The following is a 21,283-nucleotide window of genomic DNA, read 5'->3' as shown; positions in this document are numbered from 1 at the left end:
CACTATTCACAATGGCCAAAAGGTGTCCATCAACCCAAGTGCCCACTAACAGATGAACAGACAAACAAAATGTGGTCTATTCATACAACAGAATATTATTCAACCATAAAAAGGATAAAAATTCAGGCACTAGTGATAACATGAATCAACTTTGAAAATATCACACTAAGTGAAATAAGCCAGACAGAACAAGACAAACACTGCATGATTCCACTTACGAGGTACCTACAACAGGCAAATTCATAGACAATGGTGGTTGCCAGGAGCTTGGGGACATGGAGGAGGGGAAGGTGAGTTACTGTTCAACGATACAGCGTTTGTACTGCAGTCGATGATAAGGTTTTGGGTAAGATAGCGGTGACAGGTACACAGTATTCTGAATGTAATTAATGTCAATGAGTTGTATCCTGAGAAATGGTGAAAATTATAAAACTTGAAAACTGTGTTACATATCTTTACCATGATTTAAAAAATCAGTCATCTGAAGGTATGCTCTCATATGACTTGGTGTTGTGTTTGAAGAATAAAAAGGAAGGCTGTACAAAGACGGTAACTACACCTTAACAGTCTTTATACACACACATATATAAGGATGTACGCACAGACACACACAGGAACAAAACAGCCCCACCCTCAAAGACCTACTTGTTGCAGTGGTGCTTCAGGTGCTTCCTGTAGCTGTCCTCCTGGAACAGGGTGTCGGGGTTGCAGCCCGCCAGCCAGTCGGCATCCTGCACCACCGGGTGTGCGCTCTGGGCTTTCACCTTCTTTCCTTTCCTTCCCCGGGGCACTGGGGCGGATAAGCCTAGAATCGTAATGATGATAATAATTATTACCACCGTAATAGTGACAGAAGCCTTCCACAATCCCCATTTTAGTGTCAGAGCCAGGGACTGACACATAAGCAGGGAAATATGCGGTCTAGGTTGCACCACAAGGGCCCCTGGGAGCCTCTGGTGACCCTGCAGCACAGAGAAGACCTACCGGAATGATTGACCAAGGCGCGTGTCTGGCCGTCGGCCGTGGGCGTGATCAGATCCCAGATGAAGCTTTTGATGTTCTCATCCCCCTTATAATGGTTGAGACAGTACACCAGGATTGTTCTGCAGATGGTTTCCACATCTTGCTCAGTGAGCTGACGTTTGTAGCGTCCATGGGAAAGGATGTCCATCCACCGTCCCCAGCTGCAAAGCAAGTATTCAGCATGCACGGGGTGCCTTCCAGTTTAGAGCTAGGGCTTATTTTCACAGTCGGGTACTGGTGTCAGAAAATCTTGGGTCCTGCATATGGGGGGCCTTTGACACTCATGTGTGTGGGGTTCCCATGCACATGAAAATATTAAATGTGGTTATTTCTTTTGCTAAAAAACAACTACAAAACAAAACCAAAAAGCCCTAGCAATATTTTATGTCAGGTGAAAGGAAAGCAACCCAAGGCCAAGACTTAAAGACACCCAGCCCAGCATAGGATATGAAGCACTGCTGCTCTGTGCAGGACGAGGTTCTCACCCAGACACCACCTATGGGCTGCCACAGGCTCTCCCACTCAGATTCACCCTGGCAGCAATGCTGGGGACACAAAAGGAAGCCAGGACCTGGACATGTTATACTTTGCTCCACTCTGTCACGGTTTGTATGCTTTGAAGCTGACCAACAATTTGAAGTGACTAGGGACTCAAGGTGGGGGTGACAGCCCAAGTCGAGGATGCAGTGCTGAGGAGTACGGTTACATCAGCCCCCCTCAAAGGGATGCCACGACAATTACTGAAAGACAGTGAACAGGTTCAAGTTTCCTTTTGGAACAGGACTGTATCTCCAAGTACAACAGCACGCACAGGAAAAACGCTCGACCCACTCTCAGATCCTCAAGTGAAATGGGTGGGAGAAAGCACAGGGGCTACAATCAAACCACACACTTCAGAACGGACCCACCTACGTCAGGTTACAGCAGTGGGTTTGACACAGCGCAGCACTCTTTCACCTGTGTGCTGTGGAGTCTGGGAGACGACAGACAGACAGAGGCTAAGTAAGCTATGTCTCCCCCAGGGCACCTCCGAGTGAGCTCCCAGTGCAGGCTCGGCATAGGAATGAGTCCCTCCGCTGCCCTCTTCCTGAGACCTGCACCCGGCTGCTGGGGAATCTTGGCTGAGAAGCACAGTGCACACTCCGGAATGCCCTGCCTTTTGCACTGGCCTGGTCTTCTCTGGTTTCTGTGAACCTCTCTCAGTCCTCAACTCAAGAGGCTGGCCCTCACCTGCAGGCTTTTGGACACACTGCCCTCTCTACTGGAAACTCCCTTCTCCCTGACCAACACCCAACACTCCATCTTGTCCTGCTTGCTCATGATGTCCATAAAGTGAAGATTACCAACATCGCCTTTCTGCAGGATTCCTTCTTTTATTCCCTGAGCCCCGAGAGGTAGAGAGAGAGAAAACACGTGAGCTGTGTCCTAAAGGAGAGGAGACATGCTTCTATGCTCCATTTGCACAGTGCTTCCCTGCCAAGGCATTATCACAGTTTACTGCTTTTCTCCTGTTCGCCTGCCTGCCTTGAGGCAGGGCTGCAACTGTCCCACTCACAATTGTGTCCCTGGTGTCTGAGAGTACCCTAGAACAGTGCCTAGCACATAGCAGGTGTTCAATACATAGTGAGGCCTGTGGGAGAAGGGAAGGGCTTCGCTGAAATACAGTATGCTCTGAGTATACTTTTTAGCTTCAAGAGCTATTAATATGTTCTATTTCTGAAGTTTTACCAGCAAAATTCTCAATCTAACTTTGATCATTAGGTTGCAACATGGCAGCAAGGTCACACAGCAAAGGGCTCTGGGGGAGAGAGTCTCTGCACCATGTGAGAACGGACAGGCAAGGCTGTGCAGCTTGCACAGGCAACAGCAGAGGGGACACACAGCTCCCAGACACAGGATGCGCTTCAGCTGAACTTCATTTATTCTACAAACAGTCACTGACTCAGCACTCACTGTGTCTGCTGGCACTGCATTCTGCCCTGAGGACACAAAGAAAGAGCCCCAGTCCTCAAGGAGCCACTAACTAGGTCTCTAGCAGGAGACACCAACTCCTTGAAGTCATTACACAACATCTGAGTGTGACAAAAAGTGCAAAGCAGACTTTTGGGTGCAGGGTGCTGAGGTGACACTTGTCCTGATGTCAAGGACAGGAGAGGCAGAGCAGGCCAAGCCTAGGGGGTGGGGAGTAGAGTGGAGGTTGGCTCTAGGCAGCAGGAAAGGGCTGAAGAAAGAGAGTGATGAGACAGAGTGTGGTGCATTGAAGAAGATGAAGAGGTCTGCCCTAACAGAAGTTTGCACTGCCCAGGGAAAGAGCCAAGACAGACAAAGGCCAGGTCAGAACCCTGTATGTCACGTTAAACAAAATGTTTGTATTTGTTCTGAAACTAATGACAGTGCACTAGAAAAATAACCAAAGACAGGGTATCATCGGACCCATAGAAATATTGTTTGGGTGGCAGTTTTTTATTTGAATGGAATTTGCCTACAGCCCCACAGCCGTATGCTAGCGACCTCTTATTTACAGATTCAGGAAATTCCTGAGCACCTTGCCCTCTGAAGCACTGTGTGTGGTGCCACAGAGATTCAGAGGTGACATGGTCAGAGATCACACATGGCCATCCACTGGAAGAGGTTTACCAGTGACATAAATGCTTTTAATGAAGTTTTAGAACAGAAAAGTACTGAAAGACAACTACAGTAAATTTTATGTGAAGGTAAAGTAGAAAAGACTTTGTAATTTTGAGATTTTGTTCTGAGTTATTAATAATCACCAAATTTGGACCTGACATAATTCCTTAAGGGACAAGCTCCCACTCCTTCGAGTCTGTGGGAGCACGAATGCCTCTGAGCACTTGAACCTCACTGCCCAGCCCCATTGGAGTTGCTGCACAGTTCGCTTGCCTGTGGGGACTGACAGAAGTCCAAACACAAATATTGTTTCCCTATGCCAACTGGAATTCTAACTCTTTTTAGAATAAAGTTCCGTTTCTCATGAACCTGACTTACCCATAGACGAGCAGGTTCTTCTCCACTCGGAAGCACTCACTCCTTGCGTAGCCCTGGGACCTGTCCTGGGGCCGCCGGGGCTTTGGGCAAGGCTTCTCTTCAGAGTCGCTTTCCAAGTCCGAAAACTCCATCAACTCATCCTCTTTCACTGCACTGTACAGCCTGGTTTGCTTCCTCACTCTTGGAGTGTCAATAACCAGGTTGTTCTACAACAGATAGCAGATACAGTTGTAACTTCTATAAAACCAGTTCCTAGGTCAGAGAGGGTTTGAACAGAACCTCTCACTTACCCTCCCATTTAAGGCATCAATATCCAATTCAGCCTTCTTAGCCCACTTCTGCCAGAAATTTGGATCATCCAAGGAAATATCTGTCCTATTTCCAGACGCGACAAAACTGGCCTAAAAAGGAAGGAAAATATGCATTACTTTGGGATGCTTTTCTCAGAAGTAAAATGCAAGGCAGTCTTCATTTACTCATGCACACAGACACGTGTGCATTCTTCCACTGAGTGCCAGATGCTGCCACTGACGGCATTAGGATGGAGCCCATCCCCCAAGTACCTCACTGGCCAGGGGTTGAGGTTGATCAGAAAACAAAAGATGGCCATGCAGCACAATAAATAACAGGTAACAAAGGTATGTACAGATGCAGCTAATATACAGAGGAGGGCCCTAATCAGGTTCGGTGGGGGTGGGGGGACGTACACAGAGGGCATTGCTGTAAAGAAACAGGCTCTCCAGAAAATAATGCCTGGGTCAGACTAAAGAGCTTTAGTACAAGCTCGAGGAATGGGGAAGCATGTGCAAAGGAACAGAGAAGACAGACAATCTGTCATGTGACCAGAGATAACAGTGATCAGGAAGAGTAGCCACAGACCAAACTAGTCCTGTTAACAGAGTCTGAGCTCCATGCTGGGGAAGAGCAATCTCTTTGAAATCAGATACCATGATGGACACCGTCACAACCAAAGGCACCAGTGTCTGGGAGCATAGCGTGTAGAATGGTGTAGAACAGGCTGTGCAGTTTAGGAAAGAAACAGTGAAGACTGAAAACATCTCTAGCAGAAATGGATAAAGATATTCTTTAAAAGGGAAGACTGAAGGAGTGAAAATCTAGGTAAATGTGAAGCATGAAAGAGGAGGAAGCCAGGAAAAACCATAGCACCCAACTTTGGCATCTGAGTGGCGCTGACCCGGTGAACTAACTGGTGTGTGTGTGTGTGTGTGTGCACGTGGGCACGCAGAGGGTAGAAGGACAGGTGATGGATTTGTTTTTGCACCCACTGAAAAGAGGCAGAAAGATGTGCGGGAGGAGGTGTTGGTTGGGGAGCCAAGAGGAGCAGCAGCTGGGGTAACTGGATGTCCACATGCAAAAGAAGGGAGCTGGACGCTGTCTTACAACATCGCCACACAAGAAAACTCACTCAAAAGGGTTACAGATCTGAATGTAAGAGTGAAAACTATAAAACTGTGAGGAGAAAATAAATCTTTGTAACCTTAGGTTAGAAAATGCAATAAAAGCAAAAACAGTAAAAGAAAAGGAGGGGTAAACTGGCTACTGTAGTAAACATCATTAAGAAAAAAACAGGGAAATATTCGCAAATTGTATTGTCTGATGAGGAGCTTCTATCCAGAATACATAAAGAATTCTTAAACTTGTTTAAGTTTAATTCTTAAACTTTGATCATAAAAAGATAAATAACTCAAAAGGTGAACTGAGAACTAGGACAGACGTCTCTCCAAAGACGACACACAATGGCCATGGGCAGAGGACAGACGGCCCACAGCACCACAGAAACGCAGATCCCCCCTCACGGGCTCTCACTTCACACTCGCTACTATAACGATGATCAAAAAGCCAAACAATAAAAAGTGTTGCTAGGATGTGGAGAAACTGGAACCCTAGAAACACTGTTAGTGGGAAAGCAAGTGGTACATTCACTTTAGGAAAGAGCCTGACAGTTTGCCAGGGTTAAACATGGAGTGAACACGTTACCCAGCAATTCCATTCCATATTGGCATATATGCAAGAGAAATGAAAACATTTATCCAGACAAAAACTTGTACACAAATGCTCTTAACAATACTAGTCATAATAACCAAAAGTGTCAGTAACAACTAGTGGATAAATAAACAACCCCAAGGTCCAACATCAGCTGGTAAATGAGGTACAGGCAGATCATGGAACATGACTCCCCAATACAAAGGAAGTACTGATGCATGCTACAGTGTGGACGAACCTCAAAAACATTATCTAAGTGAGTGAAGCCAGATACAAAAGACCACATGTTCTACAATTCCATGTCTATGAAATGTCCAGAGTAGGCAAGACAGAAAGTAGATGAGCGGTTGCCAAGGACTGGGGGGAGGGGTGAAACAGGACGGATGGGCCTGTTAATGGGCATGAGGGTCACTTGGGGTGCTGGAAATGTTCTAAACTTAGATGTGGTAACAGTTGCACAAGTCTGTAAATATGGTAAAGGCACTGAATTGTACTCACAAGTCAGGTGAATTATATGGTAAAGTAAATTACATTTCAATAAAACTGTTAAAAGTGGCCCTGGCTGGTGTAGCTCAGTGGATTGAGCACGGGCCTGTGAAGCTAGGGGTCGCTGGTTCACTTCCCAGTCGGGGCACATGCCTGGGTTGCAGGCCAGGTCTCCAGTAGGATACACATGAGAGGCAACCACACACTGATGTTTCTCTCCCACTCTATCTCCTCTTCCCCTCTCTCAAAATAAATAAATATTTTTAAAAATGTTAAAAGTGTAAGTTGGGCCTGGGTGTGGATGGGTGGACCAAGGCACAGTTGCAGCCTCAGAAAGGGCTCTCAGTGGAGTGGCAGGCAGTGGTGACCTCCACCAGAGCTACTCTGTCGAAGGGGTGGGGGAGGGCTACAACCTGGGAGTTGAAAAATAAGTAGGAAGGCAGGCAATGGAGACAGCTGGTGTAAATAAATAAAGCTTGTGTGGATTTCAGCCGTGAAGAAGGGTTTTGCGATTGAAGCTGGAGGGCAAAATACAAGTGACTTAATTTTCTTATAGGCTGTGTTAGAAACCAGAATCTCAAGAAGCAATGGGGATGGAGTCAAGGACACAGTTAAGGATTAGACTGGGGAGCCGGGAAGCAGACAAGAGGACAAGGCAAGAGTGACCACCAGAGCCATATAAATAGAGCATGACCCCAAACACAAAGAATGTTTTATGCATTACATGCTCCACAGAGAGTTAGTAATTAATTTCTCAATTTGGAATAGAAAGCACAGTTACGTGTACATTCTGTGAGCAGTTTATAAGGTGCTATGTATGAACTTAAACTTCGGCATCTCTTCAAACTGATCCGCACCTTAGCAAAGGTGGAACCCTTCCCCTCAGACTCAATGGTGATGGTGTGGGTTCGCCGCAGGAGGATCTGATCAATATCTTCCTCACAGAATTTAGACCCTTCATCCTCCTCGTCCATGAGCGCCCCGTAGGCCCCTTTCCGCAGAAGATCCTCTATTTCTTTCTTGGAAAGCTGCTGTACCTGTTTTAGAGAAATACTTGAAATAATTATCACTGAAATGTTTTTAGACTAAACAATTTTTTTTCTAAGAGAGCAAACCTAAATTCTAAAAAAGGAAATAAAATGCACATTTGAAATACTGCTTAAAACAAACGCTGATGTTGAAAAATAATCTGACGCTGGAGGATCTCTCACTCATAGCTGAAGTGAGTGGGGGCGGAAGAAGTGAACGGGCTGGGCGGCTGCAGCCTTACCCCGTTGGTGGCGTTCTCCCTGCCGCTCATGGACTGCAGCACGGCTTTGTCGAGACCGAGCTTCAGGCTCGCCTTGTCAAACATCTCTCTCTCGTAAGAATTTCTTGTAATCAGCCTGTAGATTTTCACAGATTTGCTCTGTCCTATTCTATGACATCTTGCCTGAGCCTGGAAGAAAAGGGAAATGAATGGCTACCAAAAAAGAAAGACTCAATTGTCAGTCATAAGAGCATCTGTTCCAACAGAAAGAGGTATGGCTGAGAAGGGGATTAACATATGAAGAAATCACTTTTACATTATTAATAAATTGACTACTAGCTGGTTCATTTGCCCCGATCATGGGACTCCGCCTGAGTGACTACATGACTTCAATTTATTGATTTGACAAGGATTCTCTGCCATAGTAGAGACTTAAAAAAAAATGGCACCCAGAAGATTTTCTTGCAAGTTTACCTGGAGATCATTTTGGGGATTCCAGTCAGAATCGAAAATGATGCAGGTATCAGCAGCAGTCAGATTAATGCCCAAACCTCCGGCCCGTGTGCACAGGAGGAAAACAAACCTATCGGAATCAGGTTTGGAGAATCTGTCAATAGCTGCCTGGCGGAGGTTGCCTCTTACTCGGCCGTCGATCCTTTCGTATGGGTACCTGGAAAATGTCAGTGTTAACAAGGAAGCCTGACAAACAGCGATAATATACCTGCTCCTTTTTTTAAAAGACAGTAATACCATCTGGGATATATATTAACAAAATAATATTATGTATCAGAAATAATTTCCGAGCAAATAGGTTTTGTTGTTTTTCACACAATTGGTTGAATGCCCAAAGATTAGACTTCATTTTAATTTCTCTCCACTAAAACATCTAAACTCTAAAAATAGCTGACGCCTCCAACAGTAAAATAATAATTTCAATTTTAGGTAAGAACTATTCTCCCTTGGTGAAATGAAAGGAATGGGAACTAAAATTGCCCACAGAATTATGCAGACCTACTGCCGTCATTGCACCGAGTAACTGTTGTATACACCCACAGTTTTTAATAAGAGATGTGACACATTCCCCCACTCCATCCCCTTTATCATAAGTATCACTCCAAGGTGAGCTACTTAGCGCCCTGCAAAAGGTCACTTTTTAATTTCCTTTTTATTCTTACGGTACCATGGCCTCACCGTCTTTGAATGAGGTAGTCTTCCAGTATGTCCAAGCAGCGCACCATCTGGGAAAAGATAAGCACCCTGTGGCCACCAGCCTTCAGTTTTGGCAGCAGCTTGTCAATCAGCACTAGCTTGCCAGCAGCCTGGATCATTGCCTGGAGCTGAAAATCTGGAGAGTCTGCATTGTGTGTTTCTTTAAACTCTTCCAAAATTTTCTCTTCAGCACCTGCAGAGATTGGACAGCAGAACGTGAATCCAGTAAAAGGTTTTTATTACTAAAAACAATGCACTTGCTTTCAAAAACCGCCGCAAACTGTAGGAACCAGAACACCACACTCATGTTTATGAACATGACTCTATCCACTTAAAGTTAGGTCTACACAAAATCGGGAAAGCATAAAAGGGATCAAAGTTTTAAGCACAACATATTTAAGCATTTGGAGGGAAAAACCACATTTTCCAACAAACAAATGTTTGCTGATTGTAGAAACTGAATTTCAACAACAGACTGTCAAGCCAGAAGTGACAGAAACAAGCCAAGGGCCAGATACCTACAGAAAAATTGGAACCTAAATTGCGGAAGGAATAGAGCTGTTTACTAGCTGAATACAAACACAAATAACAAAATCTGTTCTGAAACTAAGAAACAATGAGGTAGAGTTCTAATGATTACAGTGTAAGGGCAGTAGTTTCTATTAATAATTGTATAATAATAACAAAGGACTACAACAAAAAGAAATCGCTTTTCAGGATAATTTTTAGGGAATTTTTTTAGGCGATGGCACACATCTACTGCAATCTTTAAATCTCCTTCCTTATTCATTCTCATCTGATAATTTCATTAGGACAACAATTCTACCTTGAATTATGCAAAGCTTGAAAAACTTTAAAAATGAAATAAACCTCTGTTTTACATTAAGACTTCTGTGCCTAACCCACTTTGTCTCATAGCCCCACATAGATTTCTGCTTGTTTAAAGATTTTGGGGTCCATCAGAGAGACGCCTCAAGAGAAAGACATCTTGCTCACTGCTTCCTTTCCTAACCCCAAACACACGCTATCCAGAAAGCAGCAGGCCAAGCTGCCTTCAACGGCTTGGTTGGCTGAACTAGAACTGCACAGCTCTGGCCTCCACCCACCTCTGGGGTTAACCAGGGCAAGGCTGCAGTGCTCACTCCTCCCCCCCAAGGACAGGGATGTGTTCACGGTGCCTATTCTGTAGGAAATACAAACAAACAAATCCATCTAATGAGATTAGTTCCTAGCCTTAAACTGTGTCAGAAATTTAAACTACTCTTCTTACCACTGGTTTTAAACATGTGAACTAACTATACTATATATAGATGGGGATACATAAGCACATAAACCTCAGAAGGACTTGAAAGGTTAGGTCAGTCAGGCCACCACGCCACTCGCACGGCTGGTCCTGCTGCAGCGACACCCGATGCAGCACAAGTGCCTCCCATTTCCACTTTAAGGGCACTTGCAGAAATTAAGTTATGATGTGGTCATATGTAGAAAGAAAGCTTGTTCATTATTAATCGACAAAGAATCTCACTGGGAACAGATTAAAGTCACTGAATGCCTTTCCCAAGCACTAAGGCCTTCTGGAAGGCACACGGTTAATTCTCATGCAGGCAGAAAACACCAATCCCTTCTCCTCTTCCACATGAGTAATAGGCTTATACCCAGGATTTCCCTCTAAGTGAGAAAAAGGTCTTCAAAGGTGAATAAATGTTACCCAAGAGCACAGACAGGTTCTTGAATAAAGTTAATGTTTTTCAAAATATAAAATTTAGAAATGTACATTCTATATTCAGGACAAGAAGGTCCTCAGGAGACAGGGGAAATACATTTAAGTCCCAAAGTACAAGAGGTCTTTTTTTTAAAGTTTGTTTTTGTTGGACAATATATTATACGCTCTGCAGTTCAGGAAGAGAGAGATTTTACTCTGAAGATATTTAGGTAATGATTTTGTTCACATTGAGATTATAATCCATACTCAAAATAAAACAGTGCTTTAGTTTAAAACGAGTTAATGGTCAATGAATGAAATGACTGGATTCCAAAATGAAATGATCATTTTTAACAAAATAAGTAGCAGGCATGTTTGGATTATTTTGGTAAAACATTTAAAATGTACCTATATAATCCAGTCAAATTAGTAGAGAAATTTAGGGGTTTCTTTTTTTCATTTTAACTTTACTTGGAGATGAGAAAAAAGCTTTTCTGCTTTTTCAATGCTACCAATAATTTCTCATCTTATGGAGAATAGTCAAAATTAAAATATATTCTTTCTTACTGACAAAAGCTACTGCTGAACTGATCAATTCAGATCTTTATTATACATTCTGGTTCTTCAGTGACAGCCAGTTTATACTGATACTACTTCTTGAAACATCAGCAAACATATTTCATATACAATTCCTTTAGCACTGTATTTGTTATGGTCAGAATGAAGGAAAGAGGGTAGGACAAGTGTTAGGAAGAAAAGCAATTCCTAACTTCTGATATCAGGGCCAAATTTTCAACTTTATGAGTTAGATTTACCTTAATGTTAGATTTGTATATATCAATCAGAAAATGAATTGGAAGGTTATGATAAGCCAAAATATGTAGACTGTTGGCACTGCCTTAAATTACTGTTCGTACTACATGTAAAAATGTGTATGCATGTGTACGAAAAAGATTCTTGCCCTGCCTGGGTGGCTCCAGTGGATTGAGTGCCAGCCTGCAAACCACAATGTCTCCGGTTCAATTCCCAGTCAGGGCACATGCCTGGGTTGTGGGCCAGGTTCCCAGTTAGGGGCATGCAAGAGGCAACCAACTGATGTATCTCTTGTACATTGATGTTTTTCTCCCTCTCTTCCTTCCTCCCATGCCCTTTCTCTAAAAATTAACTAATTTAAAAAAAATTCTTGAAATTAAGTGTGGAAGTCTTTCTTTTCACTTAGACAATCACTGTGAGAGAAGAAACTGCAATGTTATCTAGCTATATTAGCCACAAACAAAAAATTATTTGCTTTCAAAGATTACCAGAGAAAAACAAGTTACTGTACTATTTTCTCTCTGAAATCCATTCCATTATATACTCTTTAGTCCTATTTTCTGTTTGCTCATGATTCTCCACACTCCTACCCACAACAACAATTGACTCAAGTCACCTCTAACTGTTACTGGACCTTGACCAAGTTCGCAACATTACTTTTCCTCCACATAGCAAACCTAAAATTGGGCATTCCATTCTATTTCTTCTTTTTGCCTTATTTTATTAAAATTATTAGGGTGACATTGGTTCACAGGGTCATTCAGGTTTCAGGTGCACATTTTCTGTACCACATGGTCTGTATGTCGCATGATGTGCCCACCACACAAAGTCAAAATCATCTTCCATCACCATATATTTGGCCCCCTTTACCCTCTAACATTCCTCACCCCTTTCCTGCTGGTAACCACCACACTGTTGTCTATGTCTACGAGTTTCAGTTTTATATCCTACATATGAGTGAAATCATATGGTTCTTAGTTTTTCTGACATTTCACTTAACATAATGTTCTCAAGATCCATCCATGTTGTTGCAAATGGCAGCATTTCATCTGTTCTTAGAGCTGAGTTGCATTCCATTATATATATATGTATCATATCATCTTTCTCCAATCCTCTGTTTAAAGGATACTTTGGTGTCTCCATGTCTTGGCTACCGTGAATAATGCTACAGTGAACATAGGGGCACATGTATATTTGCAAATAAATGTTATCATATTTGGGGGGGAGGTACTCAGAAGAATTGCTGGATCACATGGTAACTCTATTCTTCGTTGAGGAGCCACCACACTGTTTCCCACAGTGGCTGTACCACTTTATTCCCACCAGAGGTGAACGAGGGTTCCTCTTTCTCTGCAAGCTCTCTCAAACATTTATTATCTGTCTTGTTGATAACAAGCCATTCTAAAGGTGTGAGGTGGTACCTCATTGTAGTTTTGATTTGTACTTCCCTAATAGCTAGTGAAGTTGAACATCTTTTCATATATCTGTTGACTGTTTGTATGTATTCAGGGAGAGGTGTCTTCAGGTTCATTGCCCACTTTTTAACTGGATTGTTTGTTTGGTGTTGAGTTGCAGGAGTCTTTATATATTTTGGATATTGACCCTTTGTCAGAGCTATTGTCTGCAAATATCATCTCCCATTTGGCTGGCTGCCTTTAGATTTTGTTGTCAGGTTTTTTTGCTGTGCAGAAGCTTTTTTAGTTTGATATAATATCATATATTTATTTTTGCCTTCACTTCCTTTGCTTTTGGAGTCAAATTCATAAAATGTTCTCTAAGAACAAGCTCCATAAGTTTAGTATCTATATTTTCTTCTATGTTACCTTATTGTTTCAGATCTTATATTTAGATCTTTGATCTACACTGACTTAATTTTTGTGCAAGGGGACAAGTTATAATCTAGTTTCACTCTTTTTCATGTGCCTTTCCACCCAGCACCATTTACTTCTTTTCTCCATTGTGTGTTTTGGCTCCTTTATCAAAAATTATTTGCCCATATGCCTTTGGTTTCTTTCTGGGCTCTCAATTCTGTTCCATTAGCCTGTGTGTCTGTTATGCCAAAACCATGCTATTTTGATTACTGTAGCTCTGTAGTATAATTTGAAGTCAGGTAGTGTGATACCTTCATCTTTGTTCTTTTTTCTGAGGATTGCTTTGGCTATGTGGAGTCTCTAGTGGTTCCATACAAACCTGACAATTTTTTGCTTTATTTTTTTAAAAAATGATATTGACATTTTAATGGTGATTGTATTAAATACGCATATTGCTTTGAGTAATATGGCCATTTTAACTATGTTGATTCAATCCATGAATATGGAATAGCTTTCCATTTCATTGTGTTTTTTCAATCTCTTTTAATAATGCTTTGTAGTTTTCTGTATATAAGTCCTTCACCTCCTTTGTTAAGTTAGTTCCTAGGTATTTTATTATTTTGATTGCAATTGTAAAAAGAATTGTTTCTTTCCCCTCATTTCTTTTTCTGAACTTTCATTGTTAATACATAGAAAACAGTGAATTTTTGTACATTGTTTTTGTATCCTGCATTTTTACTGTGTTTGTTTATTGTTTCTAATACTTTTTGGGTATAGTCTTTAGGGTTTTCTACATACAGGTACATCATCTATAAAAAGTGAAACTTTTACTTCTTCCTTGCCAATTTGGATGCCTTTTCTTTCTTTCCCTTGTCTGATTCCTCTGGCTAGGACTTTCAGAACCACGTTAAATAAGAGTGGTGAAAGTAAACATCTTTGTCTTATTCCTGATTTTAGAGGAAAAGCTTTCAGTTTTTCATCATTGAGTATGACATTGGCTGTGGGTTTATCATATATGGCCTTTATTATGTTGAAGTACTTTCCTTCCATATCCATTTCACTGGGTGTTTTAACCATAAACAGCTGTTGTGGCTTATCAAATGCCTTTTCTGCATCTATTAAATAAGATCATATGATTTTTATCCTTTGTTTTGTTAATGTGGTGTCTTACATTGATCGATTTGCATATGTTGAATCATCCTTGTGCCCCTGGAATGCACCCCACTTGATCACAGTGTATTATTTTTGTAACATATTGCTGTATTTAATTTGCTAATATTTTAGTTAGGATTTTTGCATCCATATTCATCAATGATATTGGCCTATAGTTTTCTTTTCTGTGTGTTATCCTTGCCAGGTTTTGGGATCAAGGTTATATGGGCTTCCTAAAATGTGTTAGGAAGTACTGCCTCTTGTCTAATTTTTTGAAAGAGTCTGAGAAGGATAGGTATCAAAACTTCTTTGAATGTGTGGTAGAATTCACTAGTGAAGCCATCTGATCCTGGATTTTTATTTTTTGAGATGTTCTTGATGGTTGTCTAAATTTCCTCAACGTTTAACAGTCTATTTAGATTTTCTATTTCTTCATGATTCAGTCCAGGAAGGTTATACATTTGTAGGAATGTATATTTCTTCTAGGTTATTGAATTTGGTGGCATAGTCTTTTATAGTATTCTAGTATGATTCTTTGTATATTTGTGATATATGTGGTAACTTCTCTTTCATTTCTTTTTTTAAAATTATTACTATTATTTTTATTCCTCACCCAAAGGCATTTTTTTATTGCTTTTAGATTGAGGAAGGGATATAGAGAAACACTGATGTGAGAGAAGCATCAACTGGCTGCCTCCCACATGTGTCTGGCCAGGGGATTGAACCCACAACGTAGGTATGTGCTCAGATGGAGAATCAAACCCACAACCTTTCAGTTACAGGACAAAGCTCTAACCAACTGAGCCACACAAGCCAGGGCTCATTTTTATTTCTAATTTTGTTTATATGACATTCCATTTTAATAAAAGCTTGGGCCAATAACAGTATCTCCGTTTATGTTACCCAGTTACCTGCTTAACTTTTTTAGCAAGAAAAACAACTAGCCACATTTACCTAGTGTTTAAAGTACACCAAACACTGTTCTAACCACTTAAGCACTTATGTTAACACACATTAAAAATACTTCTCCTTTACATACAACTGGTGTTCTAGCGTCACTTCCGATGTTTTTTCTTCTGCTTTGCTTATGTTACCCCTTTCAAGTTGTGCATATATTTGTTTCTGTTTCCAACATTTCCAGAAATGCTGTTCTTTGTTGAGCTGAATTTTAAGTTTGATTAGGGCTGCTTTACTCTGCCACAACCAAAAAACCTTCCTTTATCTGCTCGATAAACATGTGTGGAGGCGCCCCATGTCAGCACTCTTTCTGCTCCACATTGTGGATGAGAATGGGCAGTGCTAGGGCTGCAGCCACCTCTGTGAAACACACGGTCTACACATGTTACTGGGAAGTTGTAAGACCTAATGTGAGCGTGTGTATGCATATTTTTTTTTTACAATTTCACAACATAAAGGTATATAAGTATACCTGCCTACCAGACACTTCCTAACTTGTTGTAAGGACAGAAAAGCCAACTTCAAGGTGTAACCAATTAGAATAACTGCCACAGATCCAAGCCTTAGAAGCCCTAGAGCCTCCTGGCAAACAATAAATGATGTAGGATGACCCTGGAGAGCAATCGGCTACAGAAAAGACCCACCAGCTGTGTTTTGGGGGAACACCCTGCTCTAGGTGCTCAATGCATGTAATTAGCATGTAAGCAAACAAGATTGAACTGAGAGTGGACACGCAACAACCATCGCTGAGATCATCCCTTTCACACCCATCCTGCTGGCACATTTAATCTCTATTGTGAGTGCCTTTTCTCCCCCACTGGCAGCTACTTTTCCTTATTTTCTTTCCAGGTATTAAATGCAACAGAGAGAGAGAGAGAAACAGAGAGTGTGCGAGCACGACCGTGTGTGTTTACCCATACCATTAATCGCTGTAGCCCCAACTCTATCTCCCCAACTCAGGAACAGGCTGGTTGACACTCACTATAAATGGCCTTACAGGCTCTTAAACAGATGGTGATTAGCAGGTTGGCAGCATTAAACATATAATTATCACACATGATACTCTCTTTAAAAGACAAAGCTAAAAGCACAAAGTTTGAACAGGAAATTCACTGGTGTCACACCACAGCAATGACCCCAGGTGCTACTACACTGAGACTGTTTTCCAGGTGCAGATCATTTGTCATATAGTAATAGAGACTTCTAGATCTGAGGTGGCATTACTGTGTTAGTTATGAAAGTAAAAAAGATTAGGAATTCTTCAAATCAGCTGCCCTTGTACCTCATGGATTGTGATAAAGACAAAATCAGGCTTGTACCTTCTTCCCTGGAAAGGAACCGAACGGCACTGCTGGCCCATTATAATTGCACATGAACGCCCCATCATAGTGGATCATCACCTTTCCTCACCCCACATTAACTCCAGCCTGGACTACAGCAATAGCCAGCCTCCTAGCTCGTCATTCTGACTGCCTGCCTTTCCCAACTCCCATCTGCCTTATACGATGGTGCCAGACCCACCATCCTGAATCACATTTCCAATTGTTCCTCAGCTTAAACACTATCTGTGGTTCTGCACTGCCTACAGACTAAAGACAAAATCCCATACCCTAGCATTTGAGGCTTTCCACAGCAGGGTCACAGCATGTCTAGGTTCACCACTGTACTGTTTCTTGCAGGTACCGCACACTTTGGGCAAGTTCCCCTTTGTTTTCCTCAGTCCTCTTCTTTGCTCATGTCATTACATCAGCACAATGCCCTTCCTTTTTAACTCTGACTGGCAAAATCCTCCCCAGCCCTACAGGCTTGTCTCGATGCCATCACTTTCTAACGGCCTTCCTAATCTCAATCCCTGACACACTGAAGCCTCTTGTATTCTCCGGAGTATCTTCCACATCAAAGGCATGAAATATTTATTCTTTTAACGATTTTTGCAAGTATGTAATACAGGGTTTTACTCATATCCATTACCTAACACTATCAATTTAGTTGAGAAAACAGGAAGACCATAAAGTATTCATTAGTAACAGGGTCTATTACCAAAGCTATAAAAAATAATCTCATTCTTAGGGGACAGGTATTAAAGGCTTCTGGGCTGAGAAAAATTTACTTCTCTCAAAATGTTGAGACAGCTAATAGCTGCCTTCTCACACTGAAGTTCCTCTATAACTTCGGTTTTCACACACACACACATACACACACACACACACACAGCAAGAAAATCTCAATCAGGGGCTAATTTCTCTCTAACTATTAACACTTCTGATGGTTTTTAGCCATGGAGGTCCAATACCTCCTCCTTTCAATGAGTGAGACCCAGATGCAGGGATGCAGGAGAAAGGTGAGGTGAGGTCCTGCTTCAGGGACCAGCAGGAGACACCACAGAAAGGGGCACCGTGAGGAATAGGAAGGTGGTGACAATCACACACTGAGACAAGAGGATACAGCAATGACTAGAAACCACAAATCCTCAGTCCAGAGGGAGAAAAGGGATTTCTGGCATGTTGAGCAACATTAAATAAGTTTACCAACAGCGAGGCTTACCGTTAATAAGGTATGGATGGTTGCAGCACTTTCGTAATTCCATCATAGTGTTTAAAAGGTTAGGTACATTAGCTTGACCACCACCTTTGGAAAGAAATGTGAAATTCTTCTCAAGGATGGCTCGGTAATATTTCTTCTGAATGTTTGTTAGCTCAACTTCAATTATCGTTTCTTCTTTGGGGGCCAAGTTCTTTTCTACATCCTCCTTGAGACGTCGCAACATCATTGGCTTTAGAATAGCCTGGAGTTTTTGCACCTAGAAAAGGACCTTAAGTAAATACTGGTGTCATGACTTGCTTATATGTTCAAACATACCCTCACATGAAAAACCAGGATTATCATCCTATTTGTTCACTACTCACTTTCATTTTTGAAAGCCCAGTAAGGGGATGAAGGCATGGATTTTTCAGGTTTCATACCAGAAGTTCCTGGGGGTTGAATGATTCAATCTCAAATGGACCATCTCGCCTATCTAGGAGTCCTGAACAACCAGAAGGCTTGAAAAGTACACAGCAGAAAAGAGCCAAATGTATTCCTTTCTCTTTCCTTTTTGTTCGTCATAAGCCAGAGGGACAATGAGGAAGAGACAGAGTCAGAGGAGTACTCTGCTTCAGTTCTCTTCCTTTCCAGAAAGAGCAAAAAAGCCAGGAGTTATCTAGTCCCTGTGACAATGAGCAAGCAGAGATGTCTCTCTCCAGTTCTCTTTTCTGTTGACTGGCAATAGGATACAGCATACAAGACAGTTTTAAGAAAAATAAAACAAAACAGACTTCACTTTGAACTCAACTGAGAGGTTGTAGGCAGAAAGTCGGGGGAGGGTACAGAAAGACCAAGATGTTAAGAACATCTCTGTATTTACTTCAAATGTCCATATAAACTCCTATCATGTGTAAAACAACCAACCACTTTTCATACATAACATATTTCTCACAGAAATCCTGCGGGGTAGTGATGACCCACGTTTCTAAATGAAAGTATGAAAGCTCAGAAAAGTAAGCAAGGGGACCAAATATACATAGTTAAGAAGTAAGACTAAACCTTAAAACTCCAGTAGGCAAGACACTAAGAGGCTTCTGACACTACCCCCAAAAGAATACAGAGTTCAAAAGTATACCTTGAAAACCACCAACCTGAATAGCACAACAGTCTCTGAAGACTACATGAACAGGTACGTGTATAACCTCTCCAAATCTCAGCCACCCTTCACAGGGGCAAGTGGACAGAGAAGAAAACCTCTGTAATGATGATTTGGAATGCCCAAGGAAAAGAGATAGAAAGCTCGCTTGTTTACTGGGTGGGAAAAATTTTTTACATTTGTAAATAGTTAAATATTAACCCTCTGCCATTTTACGGATAATCTGCAATTATATAGCAAAAATACAAAGCAGACGTGATAAATACCTGTTCTTCCGTTTTCAGATCACCAAATTCTTGCATGAAGGTGGTTTCTGAAGGGAAGCGAGCTGGTTCCAAGAAATGGAGCAAGCTAAAGAGCTCTTCCACGGTGTTCTGCAGCGGGGTCCCGGTCAGCAGCACTTTGTGTTCCTGCAGGAACACCAGAAGAGCAAGTGTCCGAGTCATAACAACAACAGTCTCTTAAAATCAAAGCCTCTCTCTCCGTACCCACGTTCCTATTTCTCATTAAAATTAACTCAGCATCCACCCTGCAGCAAGTGTAGGAATCAGGCACGAAGGCAGTGATACAAGACGAAGTGGTCCCTGCTTCAGACCCACACACAGAGGGGCCTCCCTGGAACTCCCCAGACTGGCGGTAACTGTCTTGCCATTTTGTCTCTTCCTGGGGTTATTAGGTCACCAGTCTAGTGCCATGGCTTCGTGAGAACCTAAGTCTCTGCTTTTTCTGTACCGAAGTGGAAGTTTTTTCCTAAAATCCCTAGGCTCGGATAAAGCTTACACGACTCTTTCTGTTCTCTACACCGACAGTGCCCTAGTCTCCCCATCTGCTTCCTGCATGACTCACATCGGAGACAAAAGACGTCCATCTCCACGCAACAGCACACGAAAGACCGTTTTGTTCAGACCAGCAAAGGGGTAGGCTTGGTTTTAAATACCACAATCACTTTTCTAGAAAAACAGATGCTCTTTCTAATTTTGTCTCTTTGAACCAAGTTAGGCATTTCTTTAAAACAATTCTTCCTGTTTACAAGCTCCTTCTCCAGCTCTCCCGACATTTCTGTGCCATTATCCCGTTTCTGTACATCAAATGGAGGAGCTGTTTGGCAGTAACAGGTCTGAACACCAGAGAGTTTATTAATCTCAAGGGCTTTATGTTATTTTTGAGTTTTGCCATTTGATACATAGTACAGCTATTAAAACTATTTCAAAGAGTTGGTTCAAAAACAATATCCTGCCTTAACTTGGAATGGTAAGACTTGATTGCCCTGCAGAGAGTGTATGCTCTGTAAATACCAGGTGAATAATATGACTAAGGACATGTTATTTTTCTCAATATCTATCATGTATTATCTGTCGGTAAAGCTCTTTGACAGTGAGGTGAAACAGTTCGATTTGCTTTTATTCTTCCTTTTCTCCCCTTTGAATAGAGAGGCCTCTGATTCAGAAGATGCATAAGATACCATCATCTTCAGACTCAGTAAATTCACAAAGACTAAAGACTTTGCAAATCGACTTGAGATTTTCTAATGGATAACCATACTGGTGGGTAACAAGGGCCACAGCCCCTGACATACTCAAGTCCTGAATTACTTTACCCAAGATTAAAAAAAAAAAAAATACTGTCACACATTCGGGAAAAGAGTCACTGCAGGGAAAGAGCTATAGAGCTGTAGACGGTCTCCCAGTTCTCTTCATACCCTTTACTACCGAGTGAAATCCTGACCCTCTCGCCAAATACTTCAGGAAAAGCCTTTTAACATATTGATCTCAAAATAAACTTATTTGAAAAAAAGGAAAGAAACTCCTTTTTCAATGCTGCTTCCCATCAAGGGCTATTTAAAGGCAGTTCCACCAAATGATTATTTGTACATACAAACCCTCTTATAAGGATGCATAGAAGCAATGGAAGAAATATAGTCAGGCCTCCATCTGAAAGCAGGTAAGTATGAAGTAACACATGATGACTACACCATGCATCCCCAAATGTCATGTAAGAGACTCAAGCCACCAAGCTTATCATCTCCAAGTCCACTACACCAGCAGATATGCTTTTGACTTGAAAATGTTACCCTCCTTTTTAGCTCTGATGGAGTGATGTCCATTTACTTTCATTTCAACACTCTTTTAATTTGTGTGGGGCTTCCTAACAATCAAAAATGAGGTCATGGAAATTAGTGAAGAACCACTACC

General features: G+C 41.8%; 1 protein-coding gene across 4 annotated transcripts in view; it reads right to left on the bottom strand.

Moving 5' to 3' along the window:
• Window positions 1-21,283, bottom strand: part of CHD7 (chromodomain helicase DNA binding protein 7) — a 197,524-nt gene that overhangs the window by 21,982 nt on the left and 154,259 nt on the right. For all 4 annotated transcript variants that reach the window (XM_037058607.1, XM_037058610.1, XM_037058609.1 and 1 more), the window contains exons 14-23: window positions 19,358-19,501; window positions 17,957-18,212; window positions 8,960-9,170; window positions 8,243-8,438; window positions 7,790-7,957; window positions 7,377-7,556; window positions 4,320-4,430; window positions 4,030-4,235; window positions 985-1,184; window positions 646-805 (exon numbers count right to left, since the gene is read on the bottom strand). In XM_037058607.1, coding sequence (XP_036914502.1) covers window positions 646-805; window positions 985-1,184; window positions 4,030-4,235; window positions 4,320-4,430; window positions 7,377-7,556; window positions 7,790-7,957; window positions 8,243-8,438; window positions 8,960-9,170; window positions 17,957-18,212; window positions 19,358-19,501 — 1,832 coding nt within the window. The remainder of the gene's footprint in view (window positions 1-645; window positions 806-984; window positions 1,185-4,029; window positions 4,236-4,319; window positions 4,431-7,376; window positions 7,557-7,789; window positions 7,958-8,242; window positions 8,439-8,959; window positions 9,171-17,956; window positions 18,213-19,357; window positions 19,502-21,283) is intronic.

Source organism: Sturnira hondurensis, unplaced genomic scaffold (assembly GCF_014824575.4).
Source record: "Sturnira hondurensis isolate 20B ecotype Veracruz unplaced genomic scaffold, ASM1482457v3 Scaffold0010128, whole genome shotgun sequence".
Lineage (NCBI taxonomy): Eukaryota > Metazoa > Chordata > Mammalia > Chiroptera > Phyllostomidae > Sturnira > Sturnira hondurensis.
This window is presented reverse-complemented; position numbering and strand designations above follow the sequence as displayed.